Source organism: Argentina silus (assembly GCF_951799395.1).
Source record: "Argentina silus genome assembly, chromosome: 3".
Lineage (NCBI taxonomy): Eukaryota > Metazoa > Chordata > Actinopteri > Argentiniformes > Argentinidae > Argentina > Argentina silus.
The window spans coordinates 20,802,640-20,827,396 of record NC_139657.1 but is presented as its reverse complement, the minus strand read 5'-3'; the positions used below and the strand labels follow the sequence as shown (position 1 = coordinate 20,827,396).

At 41.4% G+C, this 24,757-nt stretch overlaps 1 protein-coding gene across 1 annotated transcript; it reads right to left on the bottom strand.

Moving 5' to 3' along the window:
• Positions 1-34: 34 nt before the first annotated feature.
• LOC310802508 (periphilin-1) lies at positions 35-24,586 on the bottom strand. Its single transcript, XM_083666918.1, has 10 exons — positions 24,441-24,586; positions 23,869-23,911; positions 23,555-23,622; positions 22,945-23,184; positions 22,671-22,738; positions 15,016-15,212; positions 14,324-14,359; positions 10,754-10,827; positions 9,333-9,467; positions 35-1,486 (listed from the first exon to the last, which is right to left on the bottom strand). Coding segments are annotated over exons 2-10 (1,014 nt in total). The 5' UTR covers positions 23,870-23,911; positions 24,441-24,586; the 3' UTR covers positions 35-1,291.
• Positions 24,587-24,757: the final 171 nt, after the last annotated feature.

The following is a 24,757-nucleotide window of genomic DNA, read 5'->3' as shown; positions in this document are numbered from 1 at the left end:
CATGTCCTCCACCTTTAAATTACACTCTGCAACTCCTCTCTGCATCTTTTATTGCCACTATTTGACATACGGCCTGCTTTTTACAATGCCTGAATTCTCTTGCCAACTCGATGTACACAGCACTGGTTCTCTCATGTGATCATCCCATTGAAATGGATTGAGAAGAAACAATGAGTCATATTTCAAAGGCCTGAACTTTATTAGAAACATGTCCGCTTCTGCATTATTATGAACTGTCAGCAAAGTAACACATTAACTCGGAGTAAAACATATTTATAAAGCAAAGAGACTAACTGAAATTATTATTTAACAGTGCAGATATTAATGTATATATTGTAAAGTTCAGATACAAAACTGATATTTTTATACCCCTGAGTTCCAAAAGGTTTTTTTGTAGTGGAATGGCATTGAGAGATACAACTTTTGGCAGTTATTAAAGAACTTTCTCATTTGTTAATCAGGGTTTTATTATGAAAGTATTATGGGCTGCCAGTAAAGGCATGACAGAGTAAGACCCTTGCTATCTCCAAGTATGTGCTTCTTTTGTATTTAGGCTTATGCTGCCCTGACAAGTGGGGATACCATATCTACTACATAGGGCCAGGTTGGGTTGACTATTTTATTTATGGGTCATGTTGTATTGTAAACAGATCACTGTAATCTGTATAAATGTAAAAACTGGAATATAAGGCTAAGATTGATAATAGTTGTAATAAAATTATATTATGAAATGAGACTTTTTGTTTATTCCATGTGGAGAGTCAATTCTTGATTTGGTTTGCCTAGTACAACAGAATCAATGGAATAGTCCCAAAAGTGCAAACTAATACTTCTAAGTTACATGTGGTGGTCCATGCACTATAAAAACCTTTATTACTAGAAAAGGGAACATGACAATCTAAGAACAATAATAACAATTGACTGTTTGCAGTTGAAAATTGAATTTCCCCATATTGGTTGTTGGTTTCATTTCTTCTGAAAACCTCTATTTTGTTCTCATCAGAATCAGTATGACTGTAGTTGTTTAACACTTGGTGAGAGACCCGGTGGTGGACTGATCTAATGTGCAAGTCATTACTGACTCATGAGTGATGTAATGATAAGGATTTCCTTATCTGAACTGGATAACTTAAATTTCACATACAATTTGAGTCAAACCTTTGACATTCAATACATACAAATAACAATAATGAATTATTAAATCAAGAACATTGTGCACCTATGCCCCATCCCAAAGTCACTCATAAGTCCATCAGTCCCGGTCACTGGAGGCTGTGGTTCCGGTCCATGTTCACGTTGAGGGTTTGGCCTGCTGTGTGACCTGGTCCAGCTCCTTGATAAAGTGCCGGAGGTCGTCTAGGCAACGCTCCCGTATCTCAACCAGGTTCTCCTTCAGCGGGGTCTCCAGCAGCTGGTCCAGACTGGGCTCTTTGGCCACCAACATCTTCACCACCGTGCCGAACGTCTCACAGTCCTGCATGTACAGCTGTACACACACAAAACAGGCACTGCATTAGGATACGTATAAAACAACATCAAAATCGGAGTTCACTGTTCAAGTTGAATAGTGCATTATTTGCCTCAAAGTGCATTGTATAGTTGTCGCACAAGTACCTAAAACACAGTTCAATGGGTCTCAGATTCAGACCTAGTTCTCATTCCAACACGTTACTGTGAACTTAATGAACCCACATTTCTGGCAAGTAGGTGTACTCTATGAAACAGGTGTGTGTGAATGAGTGTGCATGTGCGAGCTCTGTAAGAGAGTGTCCATCGGAACAAAAGGGGAAAAAAGGTGTTAGGAGTCTGTTAGCAGACTGCAAAGTTCTTTCACACCACATTGTAACAGGCTCTCAGGTCCAGCTCTGGTTTTACTGCCATACAGAAAATGGCTGTAAACCTCTTTTTTAAAGGCAGCTAGTGTCCCAGGTGCGAGCCCACTAGGCCTTTATCACCTGGGGCTAACAGACCCCACTGAGGCCCTGCATTTGATCCCTCCTGGAGGGTAGGTCTGGTCCCGGCTTTCACACCAGCTTATGAAGTGGCCCTACAAAGGCAAAGAGAGCAGTCTGGGACACAAGGTGCTCCAGGGTGCAGCTAATCCTGCCAAGCTCACCGCTCTTCCTTTACAGGGCAGCTAAATGCCTGATGAAAGTTCACTGGGGCTGGCAGTGAGCTTTACTGTTGCTTTTCAGCCTGCATTGTGCATGCTCTGAACGTCAGTGTCTACAATTGGCTCAGTCAAGAAAAATTGGACTAATTCTACTAATGCTGGTGTCAATTCCAAAAAATTAATTGGACATAAGAGAAAGTGTTTTATACATTTGTTTTTATAAGAAATTAGTTCAATGACTAGATTTAAACTTTGGACAAAAGTCATTTCTTGACAACATTCAAGTGTATATTTTCTCAGTTGTAAAGGCTTTTTTTCTTATTATTGCAGCAATAGGCTGTAATGACTTTGTCAGATGTAAGACATCAAATTTCACAAAGCGGCCAGAGATGTGACCTACTTCTACAAAGTAGTGATTTAATCAAATCGTCCCAGCTTCCTTAGAGGTAGAACTGTGTCATGTTAAGACCCTGTAGCCAGTTTGGGAATCTGGGCTGTCAAGGGCTTTTTTTTCCCCTACCTTAGAATAAGAAAAGTAGATTTCATTATGACTCCATGCTTAATGCAGTATGAAATGATATCAGCCTCAATGAGTTTGACAGCATAGAGAAACTAAATGAGACAAATGTGCAGCTTTATCTGAGACCTGTCGAATCAAATCAAAATACGCAGAGTTGAGTATGAAGTGAGTTTTACCATAGTCTAAAACAGGCTCTATTCCAGGACACCTTCAGCCTAGGAGACGTGTGTGTGTGTGTGTGTGTGTGTGTGTGTATATATACACTCACGGAGCACTTTATTAGGAACACCTGTACACCTTCTCATGGTGGAGGTGGTGTAATGGTGTGGGGAATGTTTTCTTGGCACACTCTGGGCCAGTTAATACCAATCAATCATCGTTTGAATGCCACAGCCTATTTGAGTATTGTTGCTGACCATGTGCATCCCTTCATGGACACAAATGTACCCATCTTCTATTGGCTACTTCCAGCATGATAATGCACAATGTCACAAAGCAAAAGTCGTCTCAAGCTGGTTTCATGAACATGACAATGAGTTCAGTGTTCTTTAGTGGCCTTCCCAGTCACCGGATCTGAATCCAATAGAACACCTTTGGGATGTGGTAGAACGGGAGATTCACAGCTTGAAACTGCACCTGAAAAATCTGCAGGAATTGCGTGACGCAATCATGTCATCATGGATCACAATCTCAAAGGAATATTTCCAACATCTTGTGGAATCAATGCCACAAAGAATTGAGGCTGTTTTGAGAGCAAAGGGAGGCCTTACCCAGAATATAGTGTTCCTAATAAAGTGTTAGGTGAGTGTATGTGGGTGTATAGCTACCACTGCAAGAATGGGAGTCTTTTGGTGTAGTAGAGATAACAGTGGAGATATTTATTAAGCTGCATCTCAAGAGGTTAAGGACAGGACAGAGGCTGTCATACTGTATCCAGAATGAAACATGAACTGCCTATGGCCACTATCAAAGGGCTCCCAAAGGCCAAACTCAGGGAGGGGTTTCAGTTGGGTGAGCCAAGTCACTCTAAGAACTACTGTGAAAGGTCAGGGGAAGCAGGTTGGGAATAATAGAACATTTAACCTGAAACAATAGCCTAAGGATGAAAATAGCCCAAGATGCATGGGAAAGTGCACTTTGTTATAAAATGGTGACGTCACACACACACACACACACACACACACACACACACACACACACACACACACACACAGGGTCAGGAGACAAAGATCATCATCATTGCATGGCCAAATCAACTCAAATTAACTTTCTGCTTGGCCGGTAGTTACTTTGAACTTTCTCTTGAACCCATTCGCACCCATTTCTTTTCTTATTAGCGGTGGCTAAAGTCAGCTGAAGTTAGTAGTAGCTATTTAAACAAGTCTAAATGGATTACAGTTTCTCCTGGCCCATGGACTACTTTCAGGTTAAGGAACCATCATACTATAAAGTGTAAAAAAGTGAACTATCCATTTAAGGTGAGTGTCACTTCTGAGCCATATTCTACTGAGAATCCTTGTTCAAAAATGGTCACACATGCACCACCTGTGGTATTTCGAGGGGAGTGGGGGAGCAAATTGGGGCAAGCCAGGTAAGGCTAAGTGAAATTATACATACTCTGCTACGCTCTCCTGACAGAGACAAAATGAGGGGTATCTTCTCTGCTCTACCTGCTAATTATACTAAATGAAAAGAAGTGCAGTGCCTCCAGCCTCCAGACGTCTGAAGGTCTCCAGCATTCCCTCTTTCTCTCTCTTCGCTCAACCACCTTGAAAATACCCCAGCTCAACTAGTCGCAGCATGTTCAGGTAGTTAACACACAGATATCTGCTCATTCCCGCATCCCTTACCCACATTCTGCAGTCAGTCTGCCCAGGGAAGAGGAGCACAACACTGCTCTGACCTGCAAAGTGCTGCGATGAAGTACAAACCATTCTAGAGAATAGAGTAACTCAACGCTAAGTGTAGCCTAACTTAAAATCTTCATGGACATTATGAAAGAAACCTATCACTTATGTTTTTTTCTGGCTATCCACATAGGCTGCACCACACGCCCAAGCATAAAACTAATCGAACACACACTGAGACAAAACATATTGTTGAGAATGACGAGAAGTCCTGACAGAAATATCCCGACTGCAGGAAATGTTGGACCAAAACTAGTGCTTTAAAGTCTGTGTACATCATGTCAACGGAATCCACTGGGCCACATAATGACAGTGTGCTACACCGACCACCAGGAAGTGAATGAGACTCACAACACGTGTGGTGAAGTAAACTCAGGGTCAAGTTCCTCCTGCAACATAGGCCTCGTTCTCCTCCTAGTTAAAGAGGGATAACTTAATAGTTAAGTTAGATAACTTTGTAGTCTGAAAAGGTTTTATGCAATGGGGATAAGCTATTATTAGTTCATCTATCTGTAACTTCTACCGACTTCCAACACTATACTGTAAGTATGACTTCTTTAGAAAACTCTTTGCTCAATTGAGAGGGACATGTGAAGAGAGAAAATGAGTTCCAGGTTTGAAGACGTAAAAAGAATTAAAAAGACAATAAGGTCATCCAAAATGTATTAGTTGTTTAACGGATGCTGTGCTTCACTTTTAAAGATGATACATTATTATCAATATTATGAATGCATTCACCCAATGCATAGGTAAAGTAGGCGATCGCATATGGCCCCTAAATGAAATAATTTATTTTGATCAATCTGAGCCACAAATTCAGGGAGCTTATTGCTTCAGCGCAAGCCGTTGGAGCAACTAGCAGCACAGCAGCTGAAATGTGACAGCTGACAGCGGAGCAAGGTACAGAATTCAAAATTAGTAATCCCAGAGTTTAAATTTTGAATTGAAATATAATTTGGATATAAAGCAAGACCAGATTACAAACGAAAAACTGATTTCATATTTTGTAGCTAAAACTAGCTACAGCTTTGTTAAGTGCTGTTCAACGCAAGATGGACACACTGGCTGGCTGGCGGAGGTCTGACTGAGGCAGTGTTTTATTTTAGGAAAGATAGAAGTGCACATTATTTTGTCATTAGGCTACAATTGAAAATGCTTTATAGATTTCAGGTCAAACACGGCTGATGTTTAAATAGCAGCATTTTCATTAAAGCCAGTCATTTCAAATAATGTACAGTATACTGTAGGCCTACCCCTGGATTTTGATAATTATGACTTATAAATAGCATAATGGAGGTAATTACTACTGTCTCACCTTTCCATAACCAAAACATGACTTAAGCTTAGATCTCACCTAGGGACCCCTATTTAATAATCAGACTGAAATGTAGCATAATATTTCTCGTACTTTTTATGTTTGACCATCGAGGCTGCATATTTGTACACTTCATCCAGTTTGATACAGATTTTTTTTCCGCTGGCTCGCTTTACTTTCTGAAAATGAAATCTGTTAAACAATTAATCAAGTTTCTATGGCCTAAGCATCCTGTGCATGTCACATATCCCAGTACACCCCAATCATTTAGAGCTGATTATGTTTGTCATCTCTCAAAACAAAACCCTCTGTAAGCTTTTCCCAAACTACAGTGTGTATTGACACTGATTACATTTTCACTTCATTACATCCTATATAAACTTTGAAACTTCAAAGTGGGAGAGGGAAAGAGGAAGAAAGCCTGGCAATGAACAATGAACTCAAATTAAATGATTTCCCTTGACACAACTGGAGCTTCAAAAAGACTAAGCTATTTCTTATGGATGTAAAAGAGAAGACTAACTAAGGAAAATCTGTCCGTTACACACACACACTTTTGTGTAAGAAGAAGTGTGCCACTCAAAACAGAGACTTCTGGGAGTGTTTCAAGAGGGCTGCTGTACTCTGAGAACCGGTCCCTTGTTACTTAACCAAACAGTAAGGGTGTGTTTGACCTAAGCGTGCTCTCTGGGTTGTGTGGGGAGTTTATGCCTGGGTTCCCTCCCTGTGGTGGGAGAAAGGGGGCCGATTTCCAGACCCGATCCTGGAGGCCCCACCCCCCCCACACACACACACGACGGGCTAGAGCCCTGGAGAGACAGCAGCGCTGAGGACCTGAGCATGGGGAAGGGGGGCAGATCGGACATGGATGTCTGAATTATGGGGGTACAGGGCTGTTTGTATGTGTGTGAGACGAGGTGTATGGTAGGAGGGATAGAGTTATGGGTCTCTGGGAGATTCTACATACGGATCACATTTAGTGGGGGTCTGTAGTTTAAAATGTTGAGGACCTCCTAGTTGAAAAATGTGTTTGTTTTTCTTGATTGTGTTTTATAATGTTGTAATGTTGTTTTTGTGTTATGTATGGTTGTAAACTGTGTGTATGCAGGGCCTCAATGGGACTCCCTGTTAAAATAAAGGTTCAATAAAATACCGCAACTTGCACTCTGGTAGATATCACACTGATTAAGTTACCCCTAAAACCCGTACTTCCAAGCTGTGTAGCTTAAAACATTATTCGAAAAGCATAACTGAACACAACCATTTTATTATTGTCACGATGTAAAATGGAATTGATTACAGTTCTCTAAAATATGCAACAATTTGGCAAAAGTAAAGTTTTCAAGTCAATCTTCTATGGTAACACCAAATGAAGAACTTTACTGTTCTAGGGGAGGAGTGGGCCTAGATTGTACTCAGTAGTCAAATTTCATCACTTGCCATAAGGGGAGGGGATGTGGCTAGACAGATTGTAACACTATTGTTTGTTAATGGGAAACTATCTGAGCTTGTTGTAAGTGGAGCTCGAGCAAGCACACACAGGAGCTGCAGCAAAATGTGTAGCCTACAGATCATGGGGGAGTTTTATTTGAGAAGATCATGTATGGGGTGAGCATTTGGATGGGGTGAGCAGTAGTTTGAGGTTGGTGAGAGCAGTAGTTTGAGGTTGGTGAGAGCATCTTGTAGTGAGTTGAAGTTGGCCTGAAGAGTGGCAGGGGCAAGTGAAAGGGCAGTGTGTGGGGCCTCTCAAAGATATAGCCAGCCATGTTAAAGTGCTCATTAAAGAGATCAACCATACAGGCTTTGTTGGTTGTAACCACATCATTGAAGGTAGCAGAGACCGGCAACTGTGGATAGGGGGTTTCACTCTGCATGGATTTCACAGTTTCCCAAAATGTAGTCTGTGGATCGATGAGGCAAACTGCTTGTTAAAACAGAATACTTTGGAGTTTCTGATGCTTTGAACGGATTTGTTGTCTTGAGGAAGGTTGGAGTCTGGCTTTTTCCAGGCTTTGTTCTTTTTAGGGATTAGCTCAGAGCAAGGTTCATACAGACATTGGAAAGTCAAGGACCTCAACTGTATATCTGTTGTCAAATGTGCTCATTGGCATTGACGTATGTGTTTTTCTGAAGAAAATGTGAACAATGCCTGATTGCTTTTTTAAAACTGATGTTCTTGCTGGATTTAAAACCAAAGTAGTACCAGTAGGTTATAATTTTTGTTGAAGCAAGCACACATTATGTCCATGTAGCGGTACCATTACTATCACACTCGCAATGTTGAATACTGTTGTTGTTATCAAACTATCAAATATCGCATTGCTTTTATAATAGAACGCTTTGAAAGCCTTCAACAGTCAACAATCGGTGTCTTCGACCTCATAAATAACCGCACGTCGTGCAACGAGAGCTTGTGCAAAAGGACAGTGGGGCACCAGTCAATTGAAACAGTAGAAAGAGCCACTTTCGTTGGGTTATCGCTCGCAAAAACCGATCTGAAATGAAATCCGAGGATAATTATATTGAAACATGGGAACTTCTAAATCTGCTATAATAATTTCAAGGACTTTTCAAGGAGCAAACTGAGCCAATGTCTGATTTTCAAGGTATTCCCATAGCTTCAAATTCAAATACTTCAAGCACCTTGTGCAAACCCTGTCAGAGGTCCTCAGAGAACCACGGGTTGGAGCGGGACTTGACTATTGTTTCAGTGGGGCGTGTTTATTTATAATCAGTGAGAAGGAGTTCAAGAAGTAACTTCAGGGTGGGGTGTGGGTGGCAGCCTCTTCTCTCCATGTGGAGCTGAAGAAACTGGAGCCATCATTCTAAATTAGCCTCCATTGAGGTCTGACCCTATGCCAGTCCCTGCCCCTAGCCTCCAGCCTCCAGCCTCCAGCTCAAGCCCCTGCCCTAGCTCAAGCCCCTTGCTACTACACCCCAGCCATCTGCTTGGTCTGGTGAGATTGGCCTTACCCCTGTAGGATCAGACTATATTTGGCTGAGCTCTTTGCAGATGTTACAGTAAACACGCTCTACAGACCGGTGGCCCTCACAACTGCCATGACCTGGATAGAAATGGCAGGGTAAGCATGTGTGTGTTAATGCCAAGAGAAGTATCACACTGTGGGTGGGCTCTGCCTGAATCCTGCAGGGCAATTCCTGCCCTGGTTTTAACGGGAACAGATAAGTGGTACTGTAGTGTACTGCGTGTGGAGAGGGGGGAGGGACGGCCAGACTCAAATAGCAGGCATGGAGCGCATCACGACTCGGGGTGCTTAAGCCCTTTTCTGCCAACTCATCCTCCTTCGCTCCACCCAAATCAAAAAGACATGTTCCCCAGACACCATATGCACCAGGCAATAGGGTTTCAGAGAGCAGTGTTAATCCAAATGGAGGAAGGTTTAAAAGATAGCAAAGCAATACACACAGAGCAGAGAATTATTAGCAGTTTGGGGATGGATAGTGGAACCTCATTACCTTTTCGATTTCCAGAGCTTTAGCGGCGATGGTTTGAGACCGATGTGCCTTGAAGTCCTCCTCTGAGGTCAGGTCTGGCTCCTCTCTGACCGTCTCCACCACCTCCTGCTTTGCTAACAGAGCGGGGGGATCCTCCTGAGAAGGAAAGGGTTAAGGGTTCAGGGGTCAGCAGTGGCAGAGACGGCTTAAAACCTGGTTCTGGTTTCAAAACATGAGGCAAACCTGACAAGAACCATCATTGTTGCGGCTGCTATTGTTTGTTTAGATGTTTAAAAAACACTTAATTATGCATGCAGTATCTCAACAGTACACTACAATGTTTTGCTTGGTATGTCTTGATCAAAGACTGGCAGAGATGAAAGCTAACACCTACTGACACAGATGCATCAAACTGCACTATTTAGAGTGGGAAAGAAACAATACAGTGCCGGCAAGTATTGGAAAGAGGAAGGATTTTTGTCTTCTTTTCGCTCTATACTATCAACAGTTTGGAGCTTATCTTAAATTCAATAGGGGGTTTTTCAGATTGGGTTCACCATTTAGAAAGTAAACATTTTTTAAACATACTTCCTTCCTTCCTTCCTTCCTTCCCCCCCCCCCCCATTTCAGGGCTCCAAAAGTATTGGTAAAATCATATAAATAAAGTACCCAGGTTTAGTATTTGGTCGACAATCCTTAGACAATAACTGCCTGAAGTCTGACCCCACCAGACACTGTGTTCCTGTTATGTGGGTTTGGGGGTTTTTCTTAATTATGGTGAGCATTCTTCGGTCATCCACTGACGTCTTCCTTGGCCTACCAGCCCGTTTGCGATTACTGAGCTCACCAGTGCCTTTGTTCTTTTTTAATGACGTTACAAACTGATGATTTTGGTTAGGACTAAGGTTTTGGCTATGTTTATGATTTATATTTCAGCCTCATAATGGCTTCCTTGACTTTCATTCACTCTTTGGTTCTCATGTTGACAGACACCAATAGCGGACTCCAAAGCCAATCTTCCAATACTTTTGGTGGCCTGAAATAGGGGGACTATGGATAAAAAGGGTTGTAATTTCTGAATTCCAATCAGAATAAAAAAAACATTGAATTCAAGCTGAGAATCTCTGGTTTAACCTCTGTCAAATACTTATAGAGGGCACTGTATATAAATCAGAGAATTTGAAAGTGCCAACTTTGTCTCTGTTGCTCATGAAACAACCAAATCCAAAGACAGACAATGAGTTGTGGTTCCAAAGATATGGGAAATGTCACAGTTAGATTATGTTCAAAGACAACACTTATACAGGGTGACCAGAAGATCGCATCCCACTGAATTTTATTACCCAGTACTGGAAAATGGATGTTCATTCAGATGCATGTCAATTGTTCTAGGACTGTTAGACACTACTGTTTGGAGATCACAATCATCATGTGATTCCCACCTTGAGTGACACTGAGCTGAGCGGAGACCCATCTACAGAGGCACTGGTAGTGTGGCTCAGCAACCTGGGGTTATCTGGAGAGAGGGAGAGAGAGAGAGAGAAACAGCACGTCAAGCTAGTGTACACACAGTAATTTGAGAGGCATTCTAAATATAAAAATAAAGTGTACTCCACAACAATGTATCAGGACCACCCCAGTACAGTTTCATTTAATTTCTCTCTTTATTAAAAAAACCTTTGGGAACTATTATTTATTTTTTATTGTGAGCCACTAAGCAATCAATCATTGCACTCACTATAGTGAAGCTTAGAGATGACAACATGCTATGAGACAATCAAAAGGCACAGACAAATCACTGTTTATTTTACACTCTCATTGGAGTACTAGTACAATAGCAGTTGTTCAGCTGTGACTAAATTGAAATATTGTGCTCTGCTGGCTACAATGTCTATAAAAAAATATATGGCCAAGCTGGAAATGTTTGTTTTTATTTAAGGAATCTCCCATGGCGATCAGACGGAGCCAAGGAAAAATTAAAAACACACTTGGATTCTTTTTTCAGCCAACTACAAGGCCTTCAGGTTTGTGAGACACCAAGTGAACCTCAGAGGTAGTTCCCTAGTTCAAACTCTAAGGTGAGCTGTAGCCAACTGAAAAGTATTAAGAGTAATAGAGTCTGACTCTATATTATCAAAATATGCTTTCATAGATAAGGGTACAGCATTTGTTGTGGTGGAGTGCTTCATGAACAGCACTGCTCTACTAGTGCCAGAACAGCTTGGGATAGTGCAGACACTGTTGTGCAGTGTTTACACTAACCCTAACTCCTGAAATTTACCAGCACACATGGACTGGACACAACCTACAGCTCTTCCAGAGGAGTGACACCAGAACAGCTCAGTAATGTCCAGGACTCCACTGAGGAGGACATGGAGTATAAATGATATAAAAAGTTGTTTCACATCTTTCTGACAAATCAATACTTGCAAATCATTCACCTTGAAAGTAATGTATAATCCTGTCATATTTTACTCCCATCACAAAATGTGACGTTTTACCTTCCATGGCTTTTATGTAGACTCTTATGATGACTCTTCATCATATACAGTGCCCTGCGCAAAAATGGGACAATTAATTGGCACTCCAAAAGGTTGGTAAAACAAACAAGTACTATGAGGTTAAAATAGAGAGCTTTTAGTTGATGGTATTTGTGTACATATTGGTTTGACCACTTAGAAATTACAACACGTTTTATGCATAGTCCCCCTTTTTCAGGGTACCCAAAAGTCATGGGACAAATTTATCAAATGTCCAAATTAAGCACTCATGTTTAGTACTTGGTCGACAATCTTTTGCATGCAATAACTGCCTGAAGTCATGGGTGAGCATGGGGATCTGCTTGATTCTGCTGCCAGTGAGGTTGGGAGTGCTGAGCTACATTGTAGCAATGCAGACAGACATTCTGCTCTAACCCAGTACACCAGGCTGTGCTTCCATTCAGCTTGCACTTAGCCATGAAGGATGAGCAGCCCCGACTGAACCTCACCACAACAGCTCTACCTCTGTCCCCTCAGAGGGGCATATGCCAACCGTGGCTTTAAAGGCCTGTGAAAACAGTGGACCCCTTGATACTACACATCCTATGCCCTATATGTAAGGCTGTGTGTTCAGAATAATGACTAAGGTAAGGTACTAAAAAAAGTCTGAATTTTTAAGATAATGAGGAAGAAAGACCTCAACAGAAAACATCTACTTCAACTAACAAAAAATGCATGCAGAGAGTAGGGAAGGATATTAGCCTATACAGACTTTGGGCAGGCTTTCAGTTCATCTCAGACGACCATTGTACCCAACGTTCACTCAAGAGAGACATAGTACAGAATCTCCTTGTGTAAGACTAGGCCCTGTGTGCATTCCTTATCATCACCCAAAACGGTTTCTGTGCACTTTGATGTGTTGGCCTAATTAGCGTTCTAGACGGGGGTGGGGGGGGACAACTGTGTTCTAGCTGTTTTATTGCATCTTCAAAGGGGGGTAGAATACGCAGCCCAAATATAGAGAGAATCTTCAGACTGAAAGCTTCCTCTGTGCAATCCATAGTAGCACTGAGTAAAACTGAGTTTCAAAAAGGCCTCTGGTGTGATGAGAGAAAACACTTCTTTGAGTCTAAAGTGTGAAATTAAAGCATTAAAACACAGAGACATAACATGGTACTCACATAAACTTTCCTTATTCTCCTCCCATCCAATATCCTTATTCATCTCAAATCATCCATCTCATAGATTAATTTATGTAAATTCCTATCATACCGGCAAACAAGTCCTCCTGATTGTCTTTGATTGAGTGACTGATTAACTTTTGAGCATATAGAGAGTTACAACATATAGATGGATTATGGATACCCCACTCAATTCTAAGGAAGGGTATGGGAGTGGTTTGATCTTGAAGACATCTGTTAACTCAGTGTGCATGCTACTTTCACACCAGGCAAAGGTCAGTCCTTGAATCAAAGCCAAATCACCTCAATAAACCAAGGCTATCCTTTTCCCAGTATTTGAGAATGTACATGTGTATATGTGTGTAATTAAAATCTTAACATGTTCCAGCACACCCAAGCCCTCCTAATAAACACCTCCAATGCAAGCAGATGCTTCGCTCTGAGTGGCCCTCCATTTTATTCTTTAATCACTTGAAACCAACATGCCAGTGTTCTTTTATGGATGCAGACTGAAAAAATATCCAAGATTCTTAACTTGTATATTTTAAAAGTATTAATATTGTAGTCAATGCTGTTGTGAGAAATGAAAGCCTTTCAAACAGAACATGTAATTACCCCACAAAGATGGAAAAAGGAATAACATTAAATCATTTGGTTATTCTTGGTTAGTACTGGGTTTTCATACTCACATCATTGTGAACAGCTCTGACTGAAAGGACATTATATAGAAAGCCCTGTTTTCACAACAGGGACTCAAATACATTTTAGTTTTCACATTTCACTGTATTCTGAGGGGGCACAGGGAAAGCCATCTTAACTGTACTTTAATGCTCCCATTAGCTATGCTCTCTCAGGTTTCTTCTGCTATGGCCAATCACAGAGTCAAGGAGTTCAGTGAAACACAATCCACTCTGGCAGCAGGTCTGATGGCTGGGCCATTTCAGTTATTTTTTAGGTTGTAGGAAGAAAAAATAATTGATTCAATTCAGTACAGGAGAGAGTCCATCTGAAAAATGTTTCAAATGGCATTGGCATCCTTAATTGCATGAACCATCTCTGAATGAAGTATATTCCAAATATTATGGGCAACACTTTAGGTTTAGTGTTATTCAGCATTAGCAAAGACACTTCCTCACCCAGGTGTAACAAAATCCAGGCAATCTATTGAAATATTCAAGACAAAACTCACTAGTTGCAGACTGCTGAATGCTTTCAACTATAGGCTCAGTAAACTAAATACAAACTGTCATTTTTGATTGGACGATCAGTTCTTCCCAGCAAACGTATCTAAAACACTGCAAATCACAAACAAAGGGATGTTATCTCAAAAGCCACCTGTGTGTAGACTTACCAGGCTCCTTGTTTCGGTTGTAAAGTTCTTCATACCCTGAAGAGTAAGAGAAAAACAGAAAATCAAAATTACTGGTGGTATTAGAACTACTCTAAATTGCTTTGAGTAGATTTTTAGTATTGAGTAGAGAGTATTTCAGTCTGTCATTTTACTTTAACTTGAGTATGTTTTGAATAAAGTATTCTACCTCTCTACTTCTTTTTATATCATCCGTTACAGAGTAAAATGATATCCATAGCAGAATCATACCAGCATTTGCTGGCCTCTGTCAAGGGTAGATTTTTAGCCCAAAAAATAGCAGTGGTGTTAAAACTTTGCTCAGTGTGCCCAATCATATTCAATAACTAGCACCGCGTCAAATTACTTGGGTATTTTTTAATAAGCCAGGTTTTTTTACTCTTAAGTTGTTTCCTGGACTTGAACTTTAACATGAGTAAAATCTCACTGAAGTAACAATACCTTTACTTGGGTAGGATATTTTAGTACTCTTTCCACTTCTGGTAGCATATAATCTCAAGGCAATACCCCCAACACCCCGTCAGGGGATTTGAACCAGCAACCTTAAAATCATAAGCATGTTTCCCTGATATTTACGCCACACCACTGTGCCAACACTAATGTGACAGTGGCACTGCAGGAGAGCTGCGTATAGTAAAATGAAAGTGCGGCAGCCTTAGCTGAACTAAACTTACTCCTTTGTTGGGTCTGGTAGGAGTATCCCTTGTCCACATCAGGAGGGTAGCACTTGTCCCTGTCTGGGGAGTAGCTCCTACTGCTGATGTTGGAACCTGAGCGCATGAGAAGTGGCGGCTGGGCTTCCCTCCTAATGGGGGAGCGGTCCCGTACTTCAGTGTAGGGTCCCCTCTGCCTAAAACCCTCTGGATCCTCTCTAAGAAGACAAGGTGAAGGGAATTCAATATTCCATCCATTCAACTACAACACTAAAGCCAAGTCTCTATGCATGATGTACAGTAGGTCAGAGTTAACAGGTTCATGTTTGAGTGACAGTAGCGCCACATTAGTAGCGAGTCAACTTCCACGTTTTATTTAAGGTATTTCACCTTAGCAAAACAACCACCAGGGGCTTCGTTGAGCAAATCTAATGGATGGGCTTACAATGTGTTATAGACCCCTTTCAGTATTTACAAACATTGCCGCCTGTGGGCTGTAGTAAACAAAATTAACTATATCCTGACAGTAAACTCCACATGTATGTCTGGGTACCTTCCTAAAAATGTATCTTTTGTTACCCAATAGGGTGAAGCATTTTCAATTGGCGTTATTTCATTTGTGGAGCTAAGAGCTAGAGCATATCAAATATATTGAACTGACCCTGTCATTGCGACTGTTGTCACGGTTAATAGTGCAAAAATGTTGCATATATTACAGTATAGCCTTTCATTCTTTTAAAACGTAAAGTTTTATTTGACAATTTTAATTGAAAGCATTCCAAGGGGCATTTGAGGGTTAGTTTGGAACAGTGAGAGGGGCCAATTGAACGTTTGTTTGTTTTCAAGGTGTATGCACTAGGCTACGATGCCCAGTCATTCAAGTAAAATGGGCATAACTAGCGGCAACCCATCCTATGGACGATCAAAAAATAATTTGATCTGATTGCTTTAACTCAATGTTGACAGGCTACCTTATATTTTATACAGTAAGGCCTTGGTATTGTCACAAAGTGGGAAAGCAGACAATGGCAGTGGTAATGATCAACCCTCCAAAGAGGTCATGTCTAAGAATAGCCTACTTTTTTCCTCCTGTCCCATCCATCTTCCCAATAGGTAATAGGCTCTCACATGTGCACCTGAAAATGTTTTATCTGAGCTTCCATCATAGACCTAGTGCTTCTTTTACAGTACACAGCCTATAATCTGAAAGTAGTTACCCAGTTAACCTACATTATGCATGCTAAGCCACAGGCTCTGGTGGAGACCTAAGCCCTTTTTTGAGGGGGAGGGGGGCGGCAGTCTTATGGCCTGTGGGTAAAAACTGCTCCAGAACCTGTTGGTGTGTCTGGTAGTAGAAAGAACAGGGCGTGGCTGGGGTGGCTGCTGTCCCTGATGACGCCAGCCTTCCTCTTGCACCTCTCGGAGTAACTGTCCTAAATGACAGAGCTCATGGCCTGTGATGAACTGGGCTGTTTTGACAACCCTCTGTAGAGCCTTACAGTCAAATGTGGTGCAGCTGCTGTACCAGGCGGTGATACAGCCAGTCAGGATACTCTCTGTGGGACACCTGTAGAAGTTTGTTAAGATCTCGGGGTCCATGGTAAATTTCCTCAGCCGCCTGACGTGCTGTCTTGGACACAGAGGAACTTGAAGCTGTTGATTCTCTCCACTTCAGCCAATCTGATGTAGATGGGGGCGTGGCCAGTCCATAGGCCGACTCGTCATTGTGAGTGATCAGGCCAACCACAGTGGTGTCATCAGCAAACTTGATGGAGTTGGAGCTGTGCTTGGCTACACAGTCGTGGGTGAACAGGGAATACAGCAGTCTCGCTCCCCTCCCCCTCCAAGGACTTTGACGGCGTCCTGATCCCCCCCCTCCCCTTCGGACCAGGCTGGGACTTCTTCAAGGTGTGGGCTGCATCTCCAAACTGTCCTTGTGCAAAGACCGGGGTTTCCAGAGAAGCCAGGGTCAAACTGGGTTCAGCAGGCAATGTTTTGGTGAACAAAGGAACAGCAAAAGAGGCTATGGTTGTCCGTTTGTGGTGTAAGTGTGTCCTCTTCTTCCTCCTTGAACACACTGCCTGCATATATAGCTTCATGTGGGCTCTCACCAAACCTAGGAGGAGGCACAGAAGCAGACTGAGGGCAAGGGTTCTCATGGTCGAGCCTGAAAAAGGCCACGTGCCTCCTCAGTGTTCGCATGGACATGCCAGCACAATGACCACACCCTCCTGGTGGGTAAAAAGCAGCTTCTGCATGCTCCTGACCGAGGCAGGCAGGCAGGCAGAGCTCATTGTCATCAGATACGGGCATCAAGCGGCCACACAGAGGTGCTGCACTGGTGGCTATTGCTCTGGCACCTAACAAATTAGTCTGTTCTGAGGTCTAGGATCTAGAAATACATAGAAAAACATAAATTTACATTTCTAAGCAATATATATATACTTACACTTAAAATCATTCATCACTAATAAAGCACTGTTAGTTGAATAAGATCGAGGTCCAGGATAGATAGAATTTATTCTATCCTAAATGGAAAAGAGGAGTAGAAATTATTTAGAAAAGTAATCGAGTTAATCACATAGTTGGCTGTGATTGATCGCAAAATAATTGGTCAAATTTAGACCTAAATAAAGATGTTTTAATTTGAAGAAAGAAAAAAAAACTGTCCAATCTCTTCAGCCTATGACAAGAACTATAGGGCAATATCAAAATGTAAGGAGTGGGACATAGAAGATACAACTGCTGCAGCAAGACTACTGCCATTTGAGCATCTGCCCAGGACTACACAGTTTGCCGGTCTGTTTCCCTCAGAGACAGTCTGCCACGCATTTCGGAACTAGTAACAAACCTGTGTACCTAGCTATGATTATAGTTTTAGGAGCTATTTTTCTAGGTGCAGGGCAGAAACCAATACAATCTATCATGAATAGAAGCTTCAGGACCAATGCTTATTAACATAATTCTTGCTATCGGTGTACAACTGTTGTATAAAAGCACACTTGAGGGTGTGCTTTATCGTAGTCTGAGCATGGCTGAGCTGGTCGTCGGCATACAATAATACCCCGGTATCAGTCATTTTAAAAATCCAACTATTGCCAACACTGTTTGGCCATCCTTTTACTCCTTTTTACTCTTCAAAGTGCTCACATCAAATTAATCATTGTATTGTTGGCGCTGCCTATTATTATTTTACCTGTCATGTTCCCATTTCTATACCTCTGTGACCACCGTACCTAGTGATGGAAAACAAACTGCCTCAACATTGATAACTGATTGAAATCAGTTACAAAATGACTATCTAGCCCTGAAAACCAGTGGCCACATCCTGTTTTTTTTCCTGTGGTTGCCAGAAAAGATTCAACGTGCTTAGAAGAACATCAGAATTACCATGTGGTGATGTTTTTCTATGACCTGATAATTAGTGATTACGAAAGAATCACAGAGGTGTTTAGTACAATATAAACTGTACACAAAACATTCAGTTTTAGTAATGAACTACAAATAAATTGTGTTCTTACGGTATTGAAAATCATACCTGAGGTATTTCAAAATATCCCAGTGTACAGCATTATCGGATACCGGCCCAACCCTACTTGTAGCTATACGACATGCTGTAGAACCAAGACATGGTACACATGAACTAATGGCACCTGGTTTTCATGACCTCTGCCTGAACTTAGGCCACAAAACAAAGAGCAGGCCCAACATGGCCTCCAGCTTTTACGACTCCAGGCCTGTTTGAAGTAGTCAAGGTTCCGCCTGCCATTTGACAAATAAAGTTAATTACCACTGTTGCAGTGCTCCGAAGCAATCTTTCTATACTCACATCACCTTTCTTTTTGTTAGCTATGAAAAAGGTGGACACACTATGCTTAAAAATCAAGATTAAACAGACAATTTTCCTCACTCAATAAATTATAGGTTGGATGCTTAACACTAAAAGAAAACAAAGTGGTTCAAGTCTAGAGTAATACATACTTTTTCATATTTCCATTTTTGAGCTTTCTTTGGCTGGCTCCGGGGATGAATTGGATCATCTGTGCGATATACGTATGACTACTAAAAAAACATCACAAGAAATTCTACAGCTCATGTCTTTGTGGGCTGTACACCCATGTCGATATGAAAACAATTTGTTATATTACACTATTACAAGTGTAAACATATATTATTCAAACTGAGAATACTTCCTGTTTTGCCCTCGGTTTGGAACAAATTATTTTAACTAAATCCTGCTTTACATTTTGAATGGAAATTGAAAGCCATTTCTGTGCTTTTGACGGCGTACAGGTGATCCCATTCATGTACACTGGTATGGCTAAATGCTAGCCCCAGAGCCATCCAAAGAAAGCTCAAGAATGGAAATATGTCTGGATGAGTCTACAACACTCCAAGAAGGAGGACAATTAGGTCTAGCATCGAAAAACCTGAAAGGGCAGGCTTACCCATATTCCGGAAGTTCTCATGTGATTCCACACATTGAACCTAGTTTGGTGAAGTTTGCATACAGCTCTCTCCCTGTAGTGCAGAAGTCAGACAGCTGTGAAAATGGGTCATGTGACTTTCCAGTGTCTATAGCCTGGTCTGCTCCGTTGCCAGTGCCTTTTTTTTTTTTAGGTCAAAAGTACTATTGATTTTGAGTCAGGAAATGTGTCCTTTTCCACCTAAAACAATTGTGATGATTTTATCTAATTATTTGATGTGACCGACTGGCACAAGAGCGTAACAAATTCTCTCATTACTGCATGTAGAGTCAATCACATACATAATCTTAAAAAACGTTTGAAACAAGCGTTTAGTATAAGAAACAACATTGAAACATCGCTTTTAGTATAAGATAAACTACATAAGAAATGTATGTACTTACAGAAATATATTTATTCGGACTCCAACATAAAGGAATGCAGATCACCATACACAGTCTGCTCTTCAGCTTGTCAACACAATATGTTTCTGAGCAATCTAAATATTGAATCATCAAATTCGCAATGATGAGGGGCCTTTTTTCTTGTTGAATGTATGTGTCGCAATGGCCAATGGCACTATTATTGATCAATATGTGAATATGTGGGAAATCCAATCCAGTGTGACTAAGAAAAGCAAGGGTTGTGCAAGGTACGCAAGTTACAATTTTGCTCTGCAGCTGGGAGGTACACACACTGCGCTTAAGGAAAGTGGGAAACCCCTTTAGTGACAAAATTACGTCACCGCACGGCAATGCGGAGACCTTGTACAGCCCTTCACACGGACACAACCATCAATAGACTGTCAAACCACACACTGTGGAAAACATTCAGAATTGTTTTTGCATTCAAATCTATGGTTCCTCAGGGCTCATCTTTGCCTTGCAAACAGAAAAAAACTGTTACAAGTTCTGACAGTTCAATGTTGAGAACAGGTGCTCTAAACACAGGTAACGTCCTGCAGTGAGAATAAAACATGCTGATCTGAGAACAACAGTTGCCAAATAGACAATATTAGAGTAACTGGACAGCATTAGTGAGACATGGAATAACAGAAAAACTAAATATCATCTATCACAGGTCCTGAAGAAAAAACAACTGCTGAATACTTAAGTGGGGAAAGGGGACTGTCTGAGCTAGCTGATCTGAGATGATTTCTCTACAACGTCATGCTGTTAAAATCACATTTCTATAAACACAGAAACCATTAAACAAACATTAAAAGTGGAATGAACTCATTTTGAAAATGAATCACATAAATCAATACCAATTTAGGTAATTGACTTTAGTAATACAGCCATTACAGCCAATCCCTCCCCCTCTCTTTCATCATCTTACCAATTTCTGAAATCAATAACATACACTGCAATCAGCCTGTGCACAAATATATGGCTTGAGGTCTACTTACAAAGAGAGTTTACAAAAAACATTAGAGCAGGCAATGTTTAGCAAGGTGACTTTGATGGTTCAAAGGGAGAGTGACTCCTAACTAGTTGCACTTCTGGCACTTAACTGGGCTCCCATTCTGCTCATTATCTGCTATTCATCATCTGAGGTCAAGAGCTCTACAAAGTAGCAGATTGAGTAATCCACTGCCTGCCTCTGCTGCCAGGACCCCCCGTGGTGAGCACCATTACTGTGGTGGGCCCCCACCATCTGTGTGTTTGTTTGGGAGCCCTATGAGGGCCATGGAGTAGCCCCCCAGGCCCCGGTCTTGTGTTTGGAGGGAGAGAGTGGTGGGGTAGTGGGGTGGACTTGCTGCTCGTCTGGTGTCTGGCCACCTCTCCACATGGCCGACGCAACACCTCCGGCCAGGAGACCCTCCAAAGACTTCCTGCGCTTCCTGTGGGCTTCACTACAGGGGTGAGGCCTTCAACCTCCTGACCACACTAATAGTGGAAAACTGGGCCCAGATGCCAGCCGCCCTGTCAAGTCCATGCCATAGTTTAGGCTCCATCGCCTACAAGCCATGGGAGCTTTGATTATTACAGTTGATAAAATATCCCATTCTAAAAATATGGTAAATAGGGTGAATCAAAAAGACCCTAAAGAATAGGCAGCAAAGACCATCATTTACTTTCTCCAAATACTAATTGTAGCCAGTTTGCAAGAGATGTGGAATCATAATGTAATGTGTGCTAAAGGACAGTGAGGAAGGACACAAGTATGCGATACTCTAAAACACCTATGTCTACTGTGCAAAGAGACTAACTCTGCCCCTATAATCCAGCAGACAGGATAGAGAGCATAGGCTGTGCAGAATACTTGGGGAGTGTGTGGTTGTTTGGCTGGAGAGGGAGCAGCCCAGCTGGTTTTCCTGTGGGGGTTTAGCTCGTTGGCTCAATGAGTAGACACTGGTGCCCTTTGTCCCCGTCTCGAGACTGGTGTGACTCCACTTGGGGGGGGGGGTCTTGGGTCTTGGTCTGTGAGCTGTTGGCACTCTGTAATGGCCAGTGTTAGACGGCTGTCTTGGCAGCACTGGGCAGAGCCCCTGGATTTAACTGTTGTGTGTGGGGTCGAGCTCCCAAGGTGAGAGTCAGAAAAAACTGTGGTGGCTCCTTCACAAGCATTTACTCAGTCATGTCAGCAGTCTTTTAGGTCTGTCTAAATCCCTCTTCAATGTCATTGACTGTGTGACAACAGTTTTTACTTAGCTATTCCTGAACACAAAAATGATGCACACATAATTGAAAACCACTATTCTCTCGATCATGATGCTATTTGCTATGTAAGAAACACTTTGCACAAGCATATATTTATAAAAAAAAAAAAAAAAAAAAAAAAAAAAGGTTTTCAAGCAACACAAGACCCTTTTCATACTAAGGATTCAGAAAGGTTACACTCTGCTGCCACCTGCTGGTTCATACTGAAGCATCACACACAATGTCCTCCTATACATTGTCAGAACACCTCAACTATCTTCTAAAAATAAATATGTTAAAGGGAAATACAGGCCTCTTCGTCTTTCTGTAAAGATTGGGTAGTTCTGTGGATCTGCATGCATTTACAAATAGGTGTTACAATCAATAGCTTACCTCTTTACCTGTACCACTCCATTATTAAGGGATACATGACAGTCATATGACATGACTACAGATGTTCTAAATACTACAGAGAGTTGGGTAGGTAGATGGCAAAGGATATAAAAACTGTAAAGTCGGTCCAAAAAAAATAATTAGTGGTGATAGGACATTATTTTATTTTTTTTACCTCATATCTATTTGACCCCCCCTTTGGACGTCATCTCTGCTTGCCCTGTAGTATGAGTAGGAGTCCTCCTGGACAGAGAGAACAACGATGGACATGTACATTAATAGAGTAGACATTGTGGAGAATCTCTTGAAATACACAATTTAGGCCTATAATTTTTTCAAAATGTAGAATATTCAACAGAAGTAAACTTTTCATTCCTTGCAAATCACAAAGACAGCAATCTTAGAATTCTAAGACCAACATGACAATGTGTATCAAGCTTGGTCCCTACCTTTCGAGGGGGCGAGAATGCCCTGCGGATGCTCCTTATGTGAGTGCTTTCAACATGGTATCCTTGGACGCTAGCTGTACGAGTGCTTTCACTATAGTATCCTCTCTGGTCTTGGTCGTTGTAACTTCGAGTGGCACTATATCGCTGGGTATCATATTCATAGTCTCTGTCATATTCTTCTTCTGGTCTTGTAAGAACAGTCCTCTTTTCTACAACATTCACACCTCGTTGATATGTTACCTACAACAAAAACATTTTCACACGAATTACATCAACCAAAACGCAGTGTTGGATACGAAGACCTATTCAAGGTTGAAATTACCTGTCAAAACACAATGGTTGAAGTGTTATTATAAAGACAGTTCAGAGAATAGGCAGGCAACATTAGTGTGCAGTCTTCTTTTCTTTGTCTGAATTTATCCCCCTGCTGCTATTTTGGACCAGGTCTCTCTTGAAAAATAGACTTTATATCAATGAGACTTACCTGGATAGATATAGGCTGAATAAAGGGTTATATTTTGACATCTAGCTTGAAGTAAAAAGTAAAAAAGTGCTTTGTGAACCAGTGTTGAACAAGACTTTTAACCTCATTTTGGGTTATAACACTCACCACTCTCTCTGAGAAGCGCCCCTCATAGGCCTCTCTGACTCTTTGATCTCTGTCGCGTCTATATGCCACTACAAGCATGGGAATTTTCAGTAATGGTCAGTCAAGTCATAAAACAACCACAGAATAAGTAAAGACTAACCAAAGGTATGTAGTATTTCAACCAAAAGTGATAGTTCTATGAATTTCACTGAGGAAGAGGACAAATCCATGAGAAAAGTGTGCATATACATGCATGTACACTGTGAGCTGCACTAGCTCAAGACCTCAGTACAAGGCAGCTTGTCCCCTTGTGGTGTGGACAACCAGTGACTTACTTTTTGATTGAATAAAATGGGGATTTGTTGGAGGATGTTCTACCTGCAAAAATAAAGTCATCAATTTGAGATGAGGAATTATCAATGTAGAGTGATATAAACATAAACAACATAACATAAAAAATTAAAGGACTAATCTGCAGGACATGTCAATCCAATGCAGGTCAGTTGTAATGGAATCTGCAAACAAGGACATCTAGGCCCATATTTAAGATAATCTAAAATAAGTCTCACAGACCAGCCAAACAAGCCAACTCAAAATCCAGTTGGAATGCATTTTAAACGTGCTTGCAAACACATTAGCTAGGAATATTCCGGAAATTAGATGCGCGGCTACCCTTCCATATAGTTGTACTGCAGATATCGTCAGAATTAAATGAAAACCAACACGAAAACCAAGATAATGTCCACTGCGATATAACCTGCTTGTACTACATTATCTCACAATCTTGGAACCCAGAACAACTGAGACATCAACATCAATACAATCCAGCAGCTAGCTAGCTGCGAGGCTAATTGTGGACACCTGAGGGGGTTAGTCGTTGTTATTATTGCCCAAGAAACAAACTTACCGAATCGAAGTGCTCTTGGTATTAAACTTTAGTGTGCATATGTCACGTAAGTACATGTAGATATAGCCCGTGAATTTCTACATGTTTTACCACGTGCAAATTCTTGACAACGACAACAACGCATCAAACTAGCTGCTTTTTCTGTGTTCTTTAGTCGATGATAAGGTGCGTGCAACATCCTATGTTGCATTACTGCCACTCATCGGAGTAGTGAGGTGTTGCATGATACGTTCACCATCTGGGCAAATTATTTTTACATTATGATTTTGTCAGGGATCAAACTTTTATAGACACACATAACCGTATTGTGAAGGATA